Source organism: Excalfactoria chinensis, chromosome 2 (assembly GCF_039878825.1).
Source record: "Excalfactoria chinensis isolate bCotChi1 chromosome 2, bCotChi1.hap2, whole genome shotgun sequence".
In the NCBI taxonomy this organism is placed as follows: domain Eukaryota; kingdom Metazoa; phylum Chordata; class Aves; order Galliformes; family Phasianidae; genus Excalfactoria; species Excalfactoria chinensis.
Genome location: NC_092826.1, coordinates 48,771,710 through 48,789,217, shown reverse-complemented (window position 1 = coordinate 48,789,217; position 17,508 = coordinate 48,771,710). Strand labels below are relative to the sequence as shown.

General features: G+C 43.8%; 1 protein-coding gene across 10 annotated transcripts in view; it reads left to right on the top strand.

The window, feature by feature from the left end:
* Positions 1–4,857: 4,857 nt before the first annotated feature.
* Positions 4,858–17,508, top strand: part of PPP4R1 (protein phosphatase 4 regulatory subunit 1) — a 54,838-nt gene continuing 42,187 nt past the window's right edge. The window contains exons 1-2 of one of the 10 annotated variants that reach the window (XM_072329526.1): positions 4,858–5,066; positions 5,336–5,380. In XM_072329526.1, the coding sequence (XP_072185627.1) occupies positions 5,060–5,066; positions 5,336–5,380 (52 nt within the window). In that variant the 5' untranslated portion in view covers positions 4,858–5,059. Of the gene's footprint in view, positions 5,067–5,335; positions 5,381–5,488; positions 5,622–5,723; positions 5,831–5,904; positions 5,977–7,882; positions 7,961–17,508 lie in introns of those variants that run through there. The other 9 variants (XM_072329530.1, XM_072329535.1, XM_072329525.1 and 6 more) reach the window with 9 other exon arrangements.

Below are 17,508 nucleotides of genomic sequence, written 5' to 3'. Positions count from 1 at the left end.
TATTGATATATATAATGGCATCAGAGAATGAAAAATAGTAAAGATCTTTCTGTGCTTTATTTATTTATTTATTTATTTCCCCCCTATTTTCCATCGCAGGAAACTTCTTTCTTCAGGAAATCTGCTTATTTCCTGACAAGCAGTACTAGGCAGGCCACTTTACTTCTTTTGATCTCTGTTTCTTTACCTAAGAGAGAAGAATAATGACAGTATTCCAGCTGCACATATGTGTAGTTGTTGGAATCTCAAGAGATAGCAAGCTCAAATGCAGCCTTTTTAAAATTAAACAATAATTTTAAAAGTGAAAAATCTCAGCAGGCAATGGAGGAAAGGATTCAGGGTTTCTCATTGCCCAGTCTTCTTTCCTTACCATATGCTGGTGAGTCACAGACCTCTGAGAACCAGGAAACAGGGAGCTAAGGCACATCAGCACACCTGAACTCTGCCCTGTTTGAGCAGTGATTCAGACTTCCCACACCAAATGTAAGCATGACACATGATTTCTGAAACAGAGCACCTCAGAAGTGCAGCACAGCTCTCTGCTGAAGGAAACTCACGTGCAGGTATCTGATATTGATATCTGATATTGAGTGAGGAACCTTGTGTATATGTGGTGCTGTGACACTGAGACCCGACTCCCTGATGCAGCCCCTGGTGTTTTTACATTGTTCCTCCTTCACAGTAAACTTCAAAACCAGTAGAATCAGATACAGATACAGACTTTCACTTGCCCACCACAAAGACCACCCTTATGCAACGTCTGTAGCCAAAGGAGTTAGGGATATTCCCACTAGTAGTCTTAACAGGAAAATAAGGAAGCTGGAATATCTCCTACATGCATGTCTTTCCTATGACCACACGCAGTACTGCTGCCAACCTTGTTCCTTTGGTGTAACAGCGTTACTTGCAGATAAATTACCACAACCATCGCAAGCTGCAGGTGCAGCCTTAACATTGCGTTATTATCTATCTGATTTTGTATTTCCCAGTTTTGAGATGCTTGATCATTTGAACTTGTCACTATTCTGGAATGACTGGAATGACATGAGATACCCACAATGCAGACTTAACTTTGTGTTAACAGAGCTCTTTGCCAGCAAATTTTGGTGTTAATCCATTCTTGGCTATCGAAATCAAAAGCCTGCTTGGGCTGTCATCCCAGCAGAGTTCTGAACAGGTGCAGCTCTTTACCCAGGAAATAGGTGAGATTAAATAAAACCGAGTGGTGCGTAGTCTAAAACCTTTACCTCCTCTAGGAACGTTTCAAGAAAAGCCCTTCTCCAATAAAAAGCAACAGCAAAAGACCTCCAGTATTTTTATCAGAGATAGGAAAAAGGGGAAAAAAAACAAACAAAACCAAACAGGACTAGGGCAGGAGAAGGGAAGGAGGACAGGAAGGAGAAGAAGGGAAAGGCTTTATGAAGAACATTCCTTCTTAGCAGAAATGCTTCCAGGAGATACATTTTAAATGCACATCAACAGTTTTCCAGGTTTCAGCCATCAGGTTTCCATGCTCATCCTTCCATATTTCAGGTACCCAAATGCTTATGCTCCTATATGCATGTATCTTAGCCTGCCTCCCTTGCTGTGGGCCAATTTTGGTTAAGCACTACACAAAGAACAGAAAGATAGCTTTAAAGTAAGGAGCGTATGCCTTAACCAGAAAGTGTCACATATGTGTGCAGACAGAATCCTGGGGGTGGGTAAGAAGATATGAGTCAGTATTGCTCAAGAGGAAAAGCATTTGTATCATGCACCAGCAGTGTAACCCCAAAGCATTTTTGTAGGCTTTACAAAAAAATAGCTCTGCAGAGGAGTCTGGAGGAGGATGGTGAGATGGTTCTGCAGATATTTATGGTAAGCTCATCCCACACGGGAAGGGGAGCTGGGAGAAACGCAGAGCTACTTCACATGTGGACAGTGACAGCTGGCACTATTGATTGCTTGGTGACACGGTGACTTGCTTCTTCCAAACAAATGTAGGAAATGGGGTATTTCATGTATGAGTGCTTGGGTCTGAACTCCTCACACCTGGAGCAGTTCTGACTGAAGAAATGGTTATCCAACTACAGAACCCCACTTTGCAAATATTTCTGGATGGATGTTATGTATTGCACACATAATGGTCATTCACGCTGATTTTAAAGGATTTACGCAGTACTTTTTGTAAATGCCATAATATCTCCTTGATTGCTATGGGCCTTTATGAGATACTCCATGTAGGTAGCAGTACAGGTGTCTTCTGTCCCATGCAAATCATCTTGCCAATGAGCCTTTCACCTGTTCCTTCGCACCCAGAGCTTTCACTTTCATTACTTATGTGTTTGTCCATGAGATGCAGTGTGTGAACGAACAGCAGCTTACTCATTTCTTAAACTCTGTATTTTCCAGTGCTTCCATAGGCACTCGGATTACGAGAACTCCAGCACAAGATCTGTTAGAACATTTTGGCAGGTGCTGTTTAGCTTGTTCTTTAACACGTCCCAGTTAATAAAAGAAGCCTGTTGTGAAAATGTTCAGGTGTAATTAGGTACCTTGCTTTCAAATGGCAGTTCACCTCTCTGTCTGAAAGAACCAGCGCGTCGCACATTTCTGGGGTGTCTGCCTTGTTTGTTACCCGTGGTGGGCAATCTTACCATGGATATGAACTTTGGATCTGGCCTTCAAAGAGTGCCAGCGGATTTACAGGTCTCCTGAGGCCAAGAACTTTCTACATATCTGGTTACTTATTCATTAAGTGGGTTTTTGCATTGCACGGTGGCTTGAAGCCAAATCAAAGTCATTTTTCTCCATGTGTGTACGACTGTATGAGCCAAAGGATTTGCCACAGTATTTCTGTTTGCAGGGGAAAATACCTCTCCTGCTGACTGCTAGCAATGGTACCAGGACCATCTGCATCTGAGAAACAGATCGTTATTCTAGGACTAACTGGTAGCAAAAAAAAATTGCAATTCTTGTACAATTCTAATTTGTCTTCCAAGGTTAAATCACTCTGATCCTTGTTATCTCAGATCTCACCTACTCCTGCCCATAGAGAGCATCATTAATTACTGCTTGAACAGAACACACATGCATAGCATGATCCAAAATTAATATATAAGAATTTATGTTAAGTGTGATCTTTTGTAATCATCATTTGCCTTGCTTTACTGCATAAACGGTACACTAGCAATAACTAACACTATTAATATACTCTTAAGAGAAGTAGTTCCGATGCATTCCAAATTATAAACCCTGTTGCATTTATGTATCTCATTCAGTTTACTTTCTCATTCTGATAGTAATAGTCAATGGCTGCTCTCAGACCACTGTGACCTACAGCTAGCATGCATTAGTGACTCTGCAAAGAGTTGGGAAGAGAAATCAAAGCTCTCAATTCTTATAGTAAAACCTGCTGTTGATTTCAATGAAAGCAAAATTGGGCTTGGACTGTTTCCATTGAAACTTCCCTCCAACTACTCCGGCAGGGAATAACATGATTTGTATAACATAGCCATGGTGAATTTGTTTGATTTACTCGGATCTTTTAGTTATCTATATGAATAAAAGCAAGCATCAGACAAACAGCATCCAGTAGATCCACTGATTTCACTAAAGATTGAATAGGTGTGAATCAGGGCACAGCTTGCTTTAGAGATATATAAGGAAAAGGATGTATACATTCTAAAAGATGGCACATTTTCAGCCACAGTGGAAAAGAAATGGAATGACTGCAGAGGTTTATCCCTTATCTGTCTTACAAAATAGAAGGAAAATAGCAACACGATGTTAAAAAGGAGCTTACAAGACATTCTACCAAACATTAAATTAAAAACTGAGTGACCAAAATGGCATCCTTTTCAGAAAAATTGGGCAAAAATAACTTTTTTAAAAAAATACTATTATTATTTGTATTACTCTCTGTGCAGTGACACATATCACTGATCATTACAGAGATAACAAGATGGTGGAAGACCAATAAGATGCTCAGGCTGCAGCAGGGACTTCCATGGCATGTGGCTTGGTGGGGACCCTTCACTCCAGGCAGCCCAAGCCCAAAGCAGGAGCTTTGAATTATAGAGTCATTTGAATTGGAAGGGACCCTTAAGGGCCATCTAATCCAACCCCCCTGTATGAACAGAGACACCTACAGCTAGGTCAGGTGCTCGGAGCCACATCCAGCCTGATGCTGTGTGTCTCCAGGGATGGGACACCCACCACCTCTCTGGGCAACCTGTTCCAATGCTTCACAATCCTTATTGTAATTTGTTTTTTCGTTTTATCAGATGTAAACCTTCTTTCTTTCAGCTTGATACCGTTTCCCCTCGTTCTTTCACAACAGACCTTGCTAACGTCTATCCCCTTCTTTAGATACTGAAAGGGTGGCCTGCCTGCCTCTGGTCCTCTGGAAGCGATCAAAAGCAAGGGGGCTCTGCGGCACAGCTGCCTTACGGGTAACCCCACGGAGCTCTCAGCGTGGACTTTATTGACCCGGTTAGAAACCCGGTTCCTCCTTCCAGGTAACTCTATGAAGCCCAACACGAGGATTTGTGTGGTGCGACCACCTCATGCAGACTCTTCTCTCCGAGTGACTCCCCAGAGCCCCAAACAAGGCTCCATTCACCGTCCCTCGCTCCCCCAGCAGCCAGGACGCGGCAGGACTGCGCAGCCGGGAGGTCAGGTGCGGAGCCACCCAGCAAGGTGAGCGAGCCAAGACTCGCGGCCGTGCCCTCGCGGTCCCCGGTCTCGCCGCCGGCGGGCAGGGCCGGGCGGCTCCGGGCGTGAGTCAGTGCGAGGGGCGGGGAGCGCGGCGCGGCCGTGCCGTGTGAGAGCGAGCGAGCGAGCGCGGCTCTGCCGGGCGGAGGCGGGGGCAGCGTGTCCGGCCCAGACCCCTCCTCCCGCCTTCCTCCGCCCGCCCGCTCCCTGCGCGCCTCTCCCGGGGACGCGGGAGACGCCGTCGCCGGGCCCGGGGCCTGGACCGCGCCGGGCCGCGTCCCCTCCTTCCTCCGGTGCCGCCGCCCGCTCGCCGCCCCGCCGCGGGGCTGGATGCAGCCCGGCGCCCCGCGGGGGCTGCAGCAAGATGGCGGGTAGGTAGCACCCCCCTCCCCCTCCCCGCCTCACGCCGCCTCCCCCCTCCTCGCCCCCGCCCCGGCTCGGGAAGCGCTTCCCGCGGCGGCGCCCCCTCCTCCCCCTGTCCGGCCTGCGGGAGGCTGCGGGGAGCCCTGGGCGCGGGGCCGGGGCACGCTGAGCCCCGGCGGTGCGGGCAGGGAGCCGGGGGGCGGCCTCGCGTGTGGGACGGAGGCGCGCGTGGCGGGGGCGTGCGGGCAGGTCGGCCCACGCTGCTTGTGTCCCACAGATCTGTCGCTGCTCCAGGAGGACCTGCAGGAGGAGATCGACGGATGTGAGTGGGGCCGGGGGGCGGCGGGGGGCTGCGGGCGGGCGAGGAAGTGGCTGAGAGCGTGGATATGCCCACGGTGCATTGTGGGAGGGGGAGGGAGGGAGGGAGAGAGAGAGAGGAGGCGGAGGCCATGCTCCGCGCTCCCCGCTGTACATGAAGCACACCCGGGCGGGTGCGGGGCCGGCCGGGCTCCGCCGGGCGCTGCCGCGGGGGCGCCGGGGAAAAGTTGTCGGCGCGCAGCGGGGTGCGTTGGGCGCCGGGAGGAGGAGGAGGAAGGAGCGCGGGGCGGGGCGGCGCGGCGGTTAACGGGCACCGAGGGCCGCCCCGCCGGGAGGTGTGGCAGCGCCCGGGCCGGCGGCGGCGGGAGGGCGGCGGGGAGAGGGGGATCACCGCCCCGCGCTCCGATGGCTGCGGCGGGCGGGGAGGAGGGAGCCGGAGCCGAGCCGGGAGCACGTGGGTGGCTTTTTGTTGGGGTTGTGTTCCCCGAAAGGGATGCGGAGAGGGTCGGGAGGGAGCTCTGTCACGGAGCGCGGGGCCGAGCGCGGTTCAAAATGCGGCTCGGGGGTGTGGAGCGGAGTGGGCTGTGAGGCGGTGCCCAGGTGAGCGGCGCCCGGAGCTCGGGCAGCGGGGGGAAACCGTATGGAAAGTGAAGATGGAGGCAGTGGCCGGGCCCTGTGAGGCGGCTGCCAGGCGGGTGCACTTGTCGCTGTGTGCAGGTGTTGGGCTGCCTCACGGCGGTCTGCTCACGGGCAGGCTGCAGGAGGAAAACCTGTCTTCCTTTATTCTTCTTTCTTTGGCTTCTGTTTTTGTGCAAGTGACGTTTTAGCTTTCTAGGTCTACCTGTAAGCACGTTCCGTCTTCGTTTTCAGCGCAGGGATCCTGTATTTCAAGGCTTTTTGTTGCATGCTGCCTCACACAAAGAGCCTTTTAGCAAGGCCCTGCTTTTTGTTGTTGTTTTTTGCTTTTTCACTTTTGGTCGTTGGAAATGCAGTCAGTTTTCTCTGCTATTATTTGGTGATTACACGGAGGCTTCCTTAGGAGTGACACGCTTTCAAAGTGCTTTCCGTTTCTGCTAAGAAGATGGTTTTTCTCGCCTGTCAGCCAGGAGCTGGAGGAAGATGTGACTGTATCACAGGAGAGATGATTCTGAGTCTGTGTGTTCCCTGGTGGTGGCGTGGATCTTACGGGTTTGCCTTCAAAAAGGAAGAAATTCGGTGTGTGTGGATGGAGAGATGACTCAGTCCAGATGAGAGCGTTCTGGAGGCTGGATAGAAATCTGAAAATCTGAAACCTCATTAAAAATGAGTGAGGTTTTGATGGAAGGAGATAAAAGGGAATAGCTTGATGTTTAAGTGTATTAAAAACAAACAAACAAAAGCCTCCACAGGAATCTGTATGAATCGATGCGTGCTGCCTGGACGTACTGTAGCCACACCGTGTCTTTTATGGTTCTTGATTCTACATGGTTTTGTTCTGCTGAGGCGATGGGTGTGAGCTACAGAGAAACTACGCAGGCTGTGCATCTGTGGGTGAGAGCACTGGGCTTGCACCTCGGGATTAACCGCATTTTGCATTCATGAACAGCAGGCCTTATGTATTTTGTGAAGGTTTTCCCAAATCATGTGTTATTTGGGATTGCATTTTATGACTGTAAAGATGAAAGACGCTTGGGGGGGGGAGGGTAAGGAAAAAAAGAAGAAAGAAAGATGAAAAGGCACATTTCTTGCCTGACTTTAGCAAGGCTGAACTCCTCCCCACCCTGTAGTATGCGTAAATATTTCAACTGTTCACAGCTCTTCTGAGCACTGGGGTTAGAAATTAGTTTAGAGGTGCGTTCCTGATGTGCTAGAATGCAGTTATAAGTAAAATGGATATGCTTGTAGCTTTTGTGCACGTGTGATACTGCCAGCTGTGGCCCTGCTGTTAGATGCACTGAACACGAGTAATCTGTAAGAAAAGACTGAGATCCTCTGAGTGGTTGTTGATCAAAGTGAACAGTATGGTGTTTTCTCCTCGGGTTTTTAACTCATCTGGTATCAAACAGTCGTAAAACATCTGTGAGGTACACTGGCAAAAAACAAACCAAAAACGGGAGGCGTGATTAAGACTTGGTTGTGTATAAGAATCTGGATTGAATGTCTGAAGCTGGACGTCTGGTGAGGTGTGTGGCTTAGGATGTTGTAGCTCATCAGTGAATCTAGGTATGATTCTGGATGACAGAGGTGTATTTTGATTGTAATTAGTATTGTGATTCACTGTTTTCTAATACAACAAAAGTACAGCAGAAAATAAGGATGTGATTTTAAGAATGTGACCCTAGATATCTTTTACTGGTTGTGTTGTAAAGTGGGAGGGGGGAGTCTTGGAGCTGAGCAAACAACGATACGCAGTTGTTGCTTAAAGTAATAAAGGAAGCATCAACATAGATTTTCAGAGCTGAGAACAGCTGTTGTATGGTCCTTGTCTTTAAGGTCTCTGGGATGAAAAAGGAGGCTCAGGGGAGCCCTTAACCCTCTCAACAACTGCCTGAAAGGAGGTTATAGCAAGGTGGTGTTCTCCCAGGTGACAGAGATAGTACAAGAGGTAATGACCCTAAGTTGTGTCAGGGGAGATTCAGGTTGGGTATTAGGAAAAAACTTCTCAGAAGGAGTGTTGAAACATTGGAACAGACTGACCAGGGAGGTGGGGAAGTCGCCATTCCTGGAGGTGCTCAAGAACTGTGTGGATGTGTCACTGAGGGGATGTGGTCAGTGGGCTTGGTGGGGGTGGGCTGATGGTTGGACTGGATGGCTTTAGTGTGCTTTTTGAACTTTAATTATATTGTGATTCTCTTTTACTGGGAACTTGAAATTGTACAACTGTACAATTTGTCCCAGCCCTCAGTCATTGTGCCTGCTCACTGAGTGCTGATTTACCTGAAACAGAGAACATTATGTTATCTTTGGACTGCTGTTTTAATAGTTGCTTGTAAGAAAAGGTACGCTTAGTTTTACTTGAGGGATATTTAAGTTAACTGCAGAGTTCCTGCATATCAGTAGAAAGTGGTAAGTTTGCGTGTAGAATAGTAGAAGGTCTTATGGATATGCGTGGAAAGGGTCTGTTTAAAATTGTCTTTTGTTTATTGGTTTAAGATGTCAGAGATTAAACAGGAGCTTTTGTAAGAAAGGCTTTTAGAGAGTGGTTGATAAACCAGCTGGATTGACTTTTAAATAATTAATTTCAGCTTTGCTTTGCATTTCTATTTTGCAAGCTTGGTATTTTCTGCTCTTGGTTGCTTGGAAACCACTGGAAAGCTCTGATTTTTCTTGAGTTTTTTTTTTCTCTCTAGGTGAATGCATACTTTACACCTGATGGCACATTACTCTGATAATTCCTTTAAGTATTTGCATAGCTTAGCAAGCGGCATTTCGGTATTTTATTGCCTCAGTTCCACTGAACATTTTGCTTCTGTGCATGTAGTTCTTGATACCAAAAGCTATGTTAGTAGTTAAGATGTTCTTTGTCTCCTGTGTTCAGCCGGTGGCTTTTCCTTGTTTGGTAGTTCAAAGTTTTTCACAAAAAAGAGTCTTCAGTGAATTTGTGCTGGCTGGATGTACAGAGGGCTGTAAAAGAAATTCAGTTCCTAAATGTAAGTACTACTTGTGAAATGCAGCTTTGTTGCTTTGTTATTAGCTCTAGGGTCTTCCCCTTCTAGTATCCATCCCTCCTCCACCCTCCAGTTAGTAACACTCTATTGCATTTCATCCATGCAGAAATCAGTGTAACACAAATCTTTGTGTAATATCCACGAAGATAAAATGTTTAGTACATACAGAATTAAAATAGAATAGCGTAGTAAGCCAGGTAGAAAGCATAGAATAGATTACACAAATAATTGAAAACTAAACAAGAGGAGTATGGAATCATTTATTTCTGCTGACAAGTGAGGAGTTATTTATGACTCTTCCTGGATAGGTTCTCCCTCTGTCACCCGCTGATGGTTCTGCAGATTGAAGCGATCATTTCACATAGATGCCATCAGGTGTACCATGGTGCTCCTTTCAAGCTGCTCATCCCTGTGTGCAGGATGTGTATGCTGAGAAATAGAATGATCTGTAATTAGAGCCCAGATTGCGAAATGGATTGCTTTATTTAATTCAGGGTTGTAATTGTGATTTAAATGAGTAGAGAAAATAAATTCCGACTTAATAGCTGTTTTTATTATTGTTTTTTCTTTCCTTTTTTTTGAAGTATCTTCTCACTGATGACTGGGTTGCATTTACATACAGCTTTTGGAATGTTGTCAATTGCAAGTACTGTAGACGAGCTTTGGTGATTTAAAAGCTTGATATTCAGATTCTGAAGCTTTACTGTCGTGTTGGGAAACAGTGAGTGGTAGTTATTGTTTTCTGAAATCTTAGTGTGCAGTGATTCAAAGAGAATAAGATAGCTTTGTTAACTGTAGAAAACAGTGTTAGTGGTAGGATTTTACTAGTGGATAAAACAGTCTTAAAGAATTACAGGAAAAAGAAGAAGAAAAAAGACAACCCAGTAACTTTAATAGCTGTCTGCTTTGAGTATTTTGTTCTTTTGCATTGACTGGAAAAGGATAGCGGGTCTTTCTAGCCTTTTTATCCAGCAAATGAATGAACCACTTATTTAGCTGAGCTGAATTAAGTGCTCTCTGAGCATCTGCAGATGTCAAAAGCTAGTTTATCACTGACCATATATTCTTGTTGCAGGCAGTCAGCAAATCAGCTGGCGTTAGCAGTGAGTTTGTATTGGTCGAATGCATTAATTGAATTATTCTATTAGTCTTTGGGAAGTGCACAACTATCTTCCCAAATAGAATCTTATTTCCATGTGAAGTATGTCTTAACTTTTATTTTCTTGCTGCAGATTAAGCATCATATACTGAGATAACAACCATTCCGTGTATTAAAATTCACCATATCTTTCCTGCAGTAATAGCAGAAGCTTTTGTATTGTGGTTCCTTTACCACAGAAGTAAAATGACCAACTTTTATTATGCTGTCACTTTGTAGACTGAACACCAGGTCACTTCTTGCCCTTAGTTCCAGCTTTCCATGTAGTTCAGCCTCCAATGTGGTGTTCAAATGCTGTGTTGCAGTGCTGGCCTCTTGGTCTCCTTGGAGGCGTAGCTCTGGTGAAAGAGTGCCAAGATATTCTGAGTTACTGTGTTGGCGTCTCAGTAGTATGCAATCTTTAACCTCTCAGTTGTGAAAAATAACAAACAGGAATTAATGGCAGATGTTGTGCAGTGCTTGGAATCAGTTCTCTGGTGTGACTGACACTCTGTTCAATTGGGAGTCTAATAATCAGTTTTCAGTGCAAATGAAGCATGCGTGTTAATTCAGCTGTTTCCCCTGGAGGTCGTGTTTTAATTCTTCTGACTCGTCAGTTCATTTCTCTGCCTTTTAATGTGGCTCACAGAAAGTGGGAGACTCAGGTGGATGGCTGTGGCATTGTGGAATTACGGTTCTAACAGTCTTGCATAGGTAGTGGCTTGTCTCTCTTTCTTGTGAAATGTGTTAGGATCTTGGAGATGAGGAGATGATGTAAGGAAATGGTTGTGCTTCATTCAGTACAGGGTAATGAACCTTCCTTGTGCAGCTGCACGTGCTTTTTTTTTTTTTCATTACACCTAGCAGAGGATTGAAGAAGAGGCAATTTTCCAGGCTTTCAGCTTCCCAAGGTCAGCCACATCACGTTTGATGTGGAAATACACTTTTCGCCAACCACTTTTTATGTTCCTGTTTCTGACAGGAATCCTCAATTAAGGTTGCTGGCTCCTGGGTGTTTGTGTTGGGTTTTCTTTTGGTTTGTGTCTTCCTTATGTTCTCCTAGGGCTATAGGCGTTCTCTGCCTTTTCCTTTCCCTGCTTGAAAATAAGGAAGGAGGGAGAATGTCAGGAAAGAGATGAAAGCTATCAAAGTCTTAAGATAAAGTGAGACCTTGGTGTTCATGGACTTGTTTCTGCTGACCTGTTGTGGAGGTGGCAGACTGCAGTGTGATGAAGATGTGTTTTGTCTTTCCCTGCTAAGGTTTCCCCTTTGGATGTGCAGGAAGTTTCCTCCCTAAGAGTGTAATCATTGTAAGAGATGGCTTGTTGCACTAGCAAATACAGCTGTAACAAACAGCTTTTTCTTTGAGACCTAGAGTAACAATTCTGCCTGTGGAAGAGTGAGCCAGGGACAGCTTCCCCTGGAGGAAACCAGACCAGTAGGACTTCTCTGTCTGCTTTGGAAGGTATAGCATAAGAAAAATTAACGTGGCATTTTGTTGGTTTGGGTGGGAGATTGCACTTTTTTCCGTTAATAGAGCATTAAAACTGTGTCAGGTGGATAGCTTTAAAGAAGTATCAGTGTATGCCAGTGAACTGCATTTGTCTAATAGCAGAAAAACCATGGTAAGAGTTGGAAGTACTGGTTTGGTGGAGAGAGTTTGTTTGCTTGCTTTACTCTAAGATCAAGAATAACAAGAGGCAAATGGCACAATAAATATGTGTTAGTCTGGGATGCAATTTTCATAAAATCTAAAAATATTAGTTAATAGAAGTGTCATGCTATAGGAATGTTTTTCTGTGTTAACGGGTCTGTTTAGGTATTTTTTTGTCTTGTTGCCATAGTGTCTAAATAGTTCCCAGATAGTTGAAAGTAAAAGAGACCACCTTTTCCTTCCTCTCTAGCCTGCAAGAGAAACAGCTTGAATAGTCTTTAGGGATACTTGGAGTGCAAGTTTGCCTATATGTATGTTTTAGTAAAGGAAACTAATTGGAAACAAACAGACAAAGAAAAACCATTGACATTAACTATTTTGATTTTTCTTTCATTTTCTAAGAGTGACTTCAATATATTCGGTACTACCTAACCTTTTCCTGTAGACCACACTTTAATACAAAGAGCTGCGGAAAGAAGAACAGGCTGAGGAGCTGCAGAAGGAATTTCAACCTTGGAATGCTTGGGAAGCACAAAGGTTGTTTATCCCACTAAGTGTCTTGAATTCTGTCAGAACAAGTTTGAAGAATGGCGTTCAGGGTTTAAATGGAGAGAGCAGAAGAATAGTTAAGAAGCTCAAAGTGATATCTGTTGCAAAGCTGTATTTTCACAGCCTGTCTATGATGGAAATAACAAACCTTCCTTCTCAGTGCTTTACCCCAGTGTGCATGTTTGAGTGACTGTGCTTGAACCAGCCAAAGTGAATTACTGTATCAAGTTGGGTTTTGTAGCCAACGTGTTACAATTCATGGTTTCAGAGCGTTGCAGAACTAGAGCAAACCTTTAAAGCATTTGAACTCTTCTGTTAGTCCAGGATTGAAGTATACCCAGTATGAACACACTGTTTTTCTGTGTAACAGATATTCCATTAGGGGCAGGACTTGAGTGTGTCTCCAAGCAGAGTAAATGTGTGCATCCTGTCATGGTATAGGATGAAGTGGAGCATCTTGGCTGAAGATGAAAATAGGTTTTCTTTGTGATGCTGCAAAAGCTCTCAAATAGCCACAGAGTTGCTGTGCTACATATTTAGGGGATGGATAGTTTTGGCTGCAAGGAACTTGTAGAGAAGAAGAAAGTACCTTTGATTAACTTCCTTGCTTGCGTTGCCAGAGTTTTACTTCACTCCAGCACCATTCCAGGAGTCTTAATTGCACGCAGCTGTTTGGAAAGGGTAAGAGATGGGGGCTTAAATAGCAGGAGACTTGGATACCGTGGTGATGGGCGTGACATGCTCCCAACAGGAAACTGGTGGACAAAATATAAACTGTTGATTGTTTTAACTGGTAGCTCGGATGTCCTTCTTTTTGCATCCGTTTCCTCTGGCTTAGCTTTTGTGGCGGGTCTGACTAGCAACCGGTAGAAGCTATATTCCGCTGTTGTGCAAATTAATGACCAGTGAGTAATAAGAGACGGAGATTTATTTTCCTTTGTTTCAGAGCAAACCAGTATTTGCAGTGCTGCTTGTGTTTGCCTCAAAGGGACCAACCTGTTTGTAGCTGCACCTGTCCTTGTTGCTTAAAGGATTTTGTGCTGCCCTTTGTTTTCTCTTATGTTTGGTGAGAAATTCAGCTCCTTTGGCATCCTTGATAACTGCCTTTTTTTTTCCTAAAGGCTTTTACTAGATAAAAATATTCCCTTAATCTGTTATGTTTAGTCTAGTGGTTCTTAAATTTGCTGTGCCATACTTGCATAAGTTTTGTGTGTAAACAGCTTAGCTGCTGATTTTGATTCCCGTGTCTTGCTTTCATCTGCTAAATGTTTCCCTTCTGAAGCCTGTAGTCAGGCTCTGTATTGATGGGTTTGCTCAGTCTGTGCTTCAAGCTGTTAGCAAACTACTATGAACATGCTGCACAAGGGCTAATGTGGTGAGCCTTGCAGTTAGCACAGTGACTTTGGGTCAGAACTGCTTTGCACTTCCTCCTTACCTTCTTTCATGCTTGTTCTCACTTTCTTCTCTTTCCTTCCCACCCTCAAACCCAAACCCATCCTGCCTGGAGTGTAGACAGTGAAGTTCGTGCATATGTGTGTGATTTACTGTGCACAGAGCATTACTGGGGGTAATGCTTCATTTCTGATGGGGGAGACTGGGATTGAGACAAAAAAGGCAAAGTGTGGTTCTTATTTCTGCTAATACGGTGGCCAGACTGGAATTATCACCCACAAATCCTTTTTATCCATTCCCCAGTCTTATATATCGCTGAGTAAAATCATACACTGTTCAAACTGGCATTTTTCTACTGAAAATATTTCAGGGTAAATTTACAGTGCCTCGTTTGCGTTTTCAGTCTCGGATTTGAAATCTGCTATGTTTTTTCTGCTGTACTATCTCATGGACATGTCAGATCTTACTTTCTGGCAGTGGAATTTGTGGTTGCCTATAAATGATACCAGGCAAGTGAGGTGGTGGAACTCAGCAAAACAAACAAATTTGGTAATGTTTGCTGTAGTGTTTGATTGATGTTACTGAAGCGGTCCAGTAGATTTGTAAATGAGGCTGAAACAGCACAATTGATGCTTTGGTCTGCAGAACTGGAGGTGGAATACAGTGCATAATGAAAAAGTAATACTTTTCTAACTGTGGATAAATACTGATGTTTAGCTTCTATGCTCTACTAAGAATTCGCTTGCTGTGGTGGATTTTTCTTTTCAGAACATCAAGATGCAAAATGATTCTCTTGCAGAAATGAGATGGAAAATAATGTATTTACAACATTGAAGGGCTGAGAATACTACTTGTATTCTGCAGAAATCTGACTGCAAGGTGCATTTATTCTTTCAGAGAAGACAGTGATTTAGAACAGAATTAGCTATGGTTGTTTTGTGGTACGATATCTGTGTTTCGGCTTGTAGAACTAATATTTTTACTTTACAGTTAAGCAGAAAAATTACTTGCTTGAACAGCAGAACAAGAACAAAATCTTTTCTGCATTTAATGTGATATTGACCTGAACATCCTTATAGCCTAGTAAATTACCTGTACTACACTTGAATAAAAACCGGTCAATTTAGCTACATCTGTAGCAATTGCCACAGACTCCTTAATAGATCTGGAGAATGCTTTGGGAAGGAGGGATCTAGATGGAAGTCTTGAATCTTTAAAATGGCTTGTTGCTCACCTTTGAGAAGTAAAGAACCACTCGTCTTCAGAACATCCATCTTCTCATTCCTGCATTTCTATGCCAAAATGAAGGAGGTTATGTTTCTGCTGTGAAGCTCTTAGCAGATACAGAAGAAAATGACTGAGCAGTCTTCGGTAGAAAGTAATTCATTTATTATTAAATAGAAAAAAGTAGTTATTTTTTTCAGACATGATCTTTTGTGCCTGTCTGTAAAGATGCAGTATGTACAGGTTCTTTGTGAAAGATGCTGTGAGGATGAGATGCAGAACAGATATTACCTCATTTGAAAGTAGGCCTGTAGGCCACAGTCTGAAGAGGACTGAGTTGTAAACAGCCTTTCCTTTGCGTCTGACTTCTCAGACAAGCTTGTCACTGGTTGACTAAGCACTTCTAAACTGTCTCAGTGTGATGGGTTACTTAGGCACTCAACTTGCATTAGTTTCAATTGATTCGGTGTTGAATTGTAGCTTGGAAGGTCTTCTGAGCATTTGGTCTTGGCGTACTGGTACTAGTTTGAAGAAGTGGAGAAAAATGGGAAAGTGACCTATAGTTTCTCTGCATGAGGAGTGGGAAGCTCTGTTGCTTGGCATGCATTCTGAAGTGGCATTGAATCTAAACATTCAATGTTTGAACAAGCCAAGGCATGGATTCAAGTTGCTTTTCTGTGTGTTTGTGAAATTTATAGCATAAAAGGTGCTTGGGTGAGTGCTCAGAGTTGCGTGGAAAGTAGAGGAGTGCTGAAGAGGCAGTATTAACGTTTGGTTAAGCCTTTTTGACACCTTTCTGGATTAACCTTCAAGTGTAGTGGACTAAAGTTCCCTTTAGCTTGCTTGAATCAGTGTCTTGGTGGTGAGATTGAAAAAGAATATGTAAGACAAAGGTAGCAATACTTGTTATAACTATAGTCTGTTCATGCAGGGGTTGATTTTAATCACTCTTCTTCCCAGCTGACATTAGTGTAGCTTTTATTAGGATGCTGCTGCTTGTACAGTTTTCTCTGTGAAGAAAAGCTGAGATGCTGGCATTGAGTAATGTTGCTCAGTATCCGTAGCAGACACGTCAAACCTATTGTAGCACTGAACCACAGTGGAAAATCCATACATCTTATTTTCTGTTTGAACTAGCGTGAGACCTCAAACAAATAAATTGGAAACAATTACTCATTTGTTTGGCACTGATATTTCTAAAATAGGGTAGTTTTAGCAGTTTGTTTGACTTAGATGATTTAACCGGGCAAAATGTATGAGAACATTCAGATCGCTAAATAAAAGGCACCAGATAGCCAGCCAGCTGTGGTTCATGTTTATGTGTTAAGACATATACAGAGCGAGCCATCTTCATGTTCTGTAGGAGCTTGTATCTATGTTGAACCACTATAGGACTATTAGAGAAGAATTAATGAGAAGGGACAAGGAAGGACACTGAATGCAAAGTTGAAGTCGAGAGGAGAGAAACAGGAACTAAAACTAATGGAGGCTGGTATAAGGTTTGGCATACTTTTTTCATTGATGCATTTGATAGCTAACAGAATAATTCCTTAGGTGGCTATATTTGCAATAGTTTCCTTGGTTTATGCTTTGAAATGTATGGTCTACAGACTTTAAATTAGGAATGTTAAGATCCTGTTATAAAATTAATTTCACTTGACTATTAAAGTGATACTTTCCCCCCCCAGTTGGTTATGTCACAGCTGAACTGTATTCATTTAGTCCGTTAAGAAATTGATCTGAGTGCAGTGCTTTGGCTGCCTAGTGAAGGATACAATTATTATCATAAAAAGAAAAAAGAACGCAGTTCATTTTCTGCAGTGGGGAATATACGTCTGACTTAATTCATGTCTGGATGCCACAGAACAAATTTCTGCTTTCAATTGAATCGATGAGTTGAATTTACATCTGTTGAATGATGCAACCTGTTCCTTGTGAACTTACCTGGTGTAAAAACCTAACCTGCTGTACGAGTGCGTTTTCACCTTCCCTCACCTTTTTCTGTGATAACTGATCCAAACAAAAAGCCCTGACGCGTAGGTAACAAAACAAAACCCCCAAACCTGAACCCTGTGCCTCGGTCTCCTAAGGACTGGGCAAACAGAAATTCAAACAGTTGTGTAAACCTTGGGTTGCCAAGTGCTTTCCTTTTTTGCTGCAACAGCTTTATGCAACTGACCTTTTTTTTGAGCCTTCTCCCCCTGCCTCAGCAGTTTGTTATCCATTGCCTTAGGCATATCCAAGAGCACTACTTTCTGTCCCTAGACTGCTCTACTGTCAACTTTGTCTTTCACAGCTCCTAGCTTGCTTTCTTCCTTGCTCCTATTTTTTAAGTTTGATTTATAAGATTCTTTAAGAAGTACCATTGATGTACACTTCTCTTTTTCCTATAATTTCTTCATTTGATTTCGATCAAAGATTTTATGTGCTATCAGCACAATTAGGGCCTTCACCCAAGAATTTATTTATGAGCAATTAAACAGAGTCCATTGATTCTCAGTGTAGAAGGTGGGAGAAAAAGTGCTGGA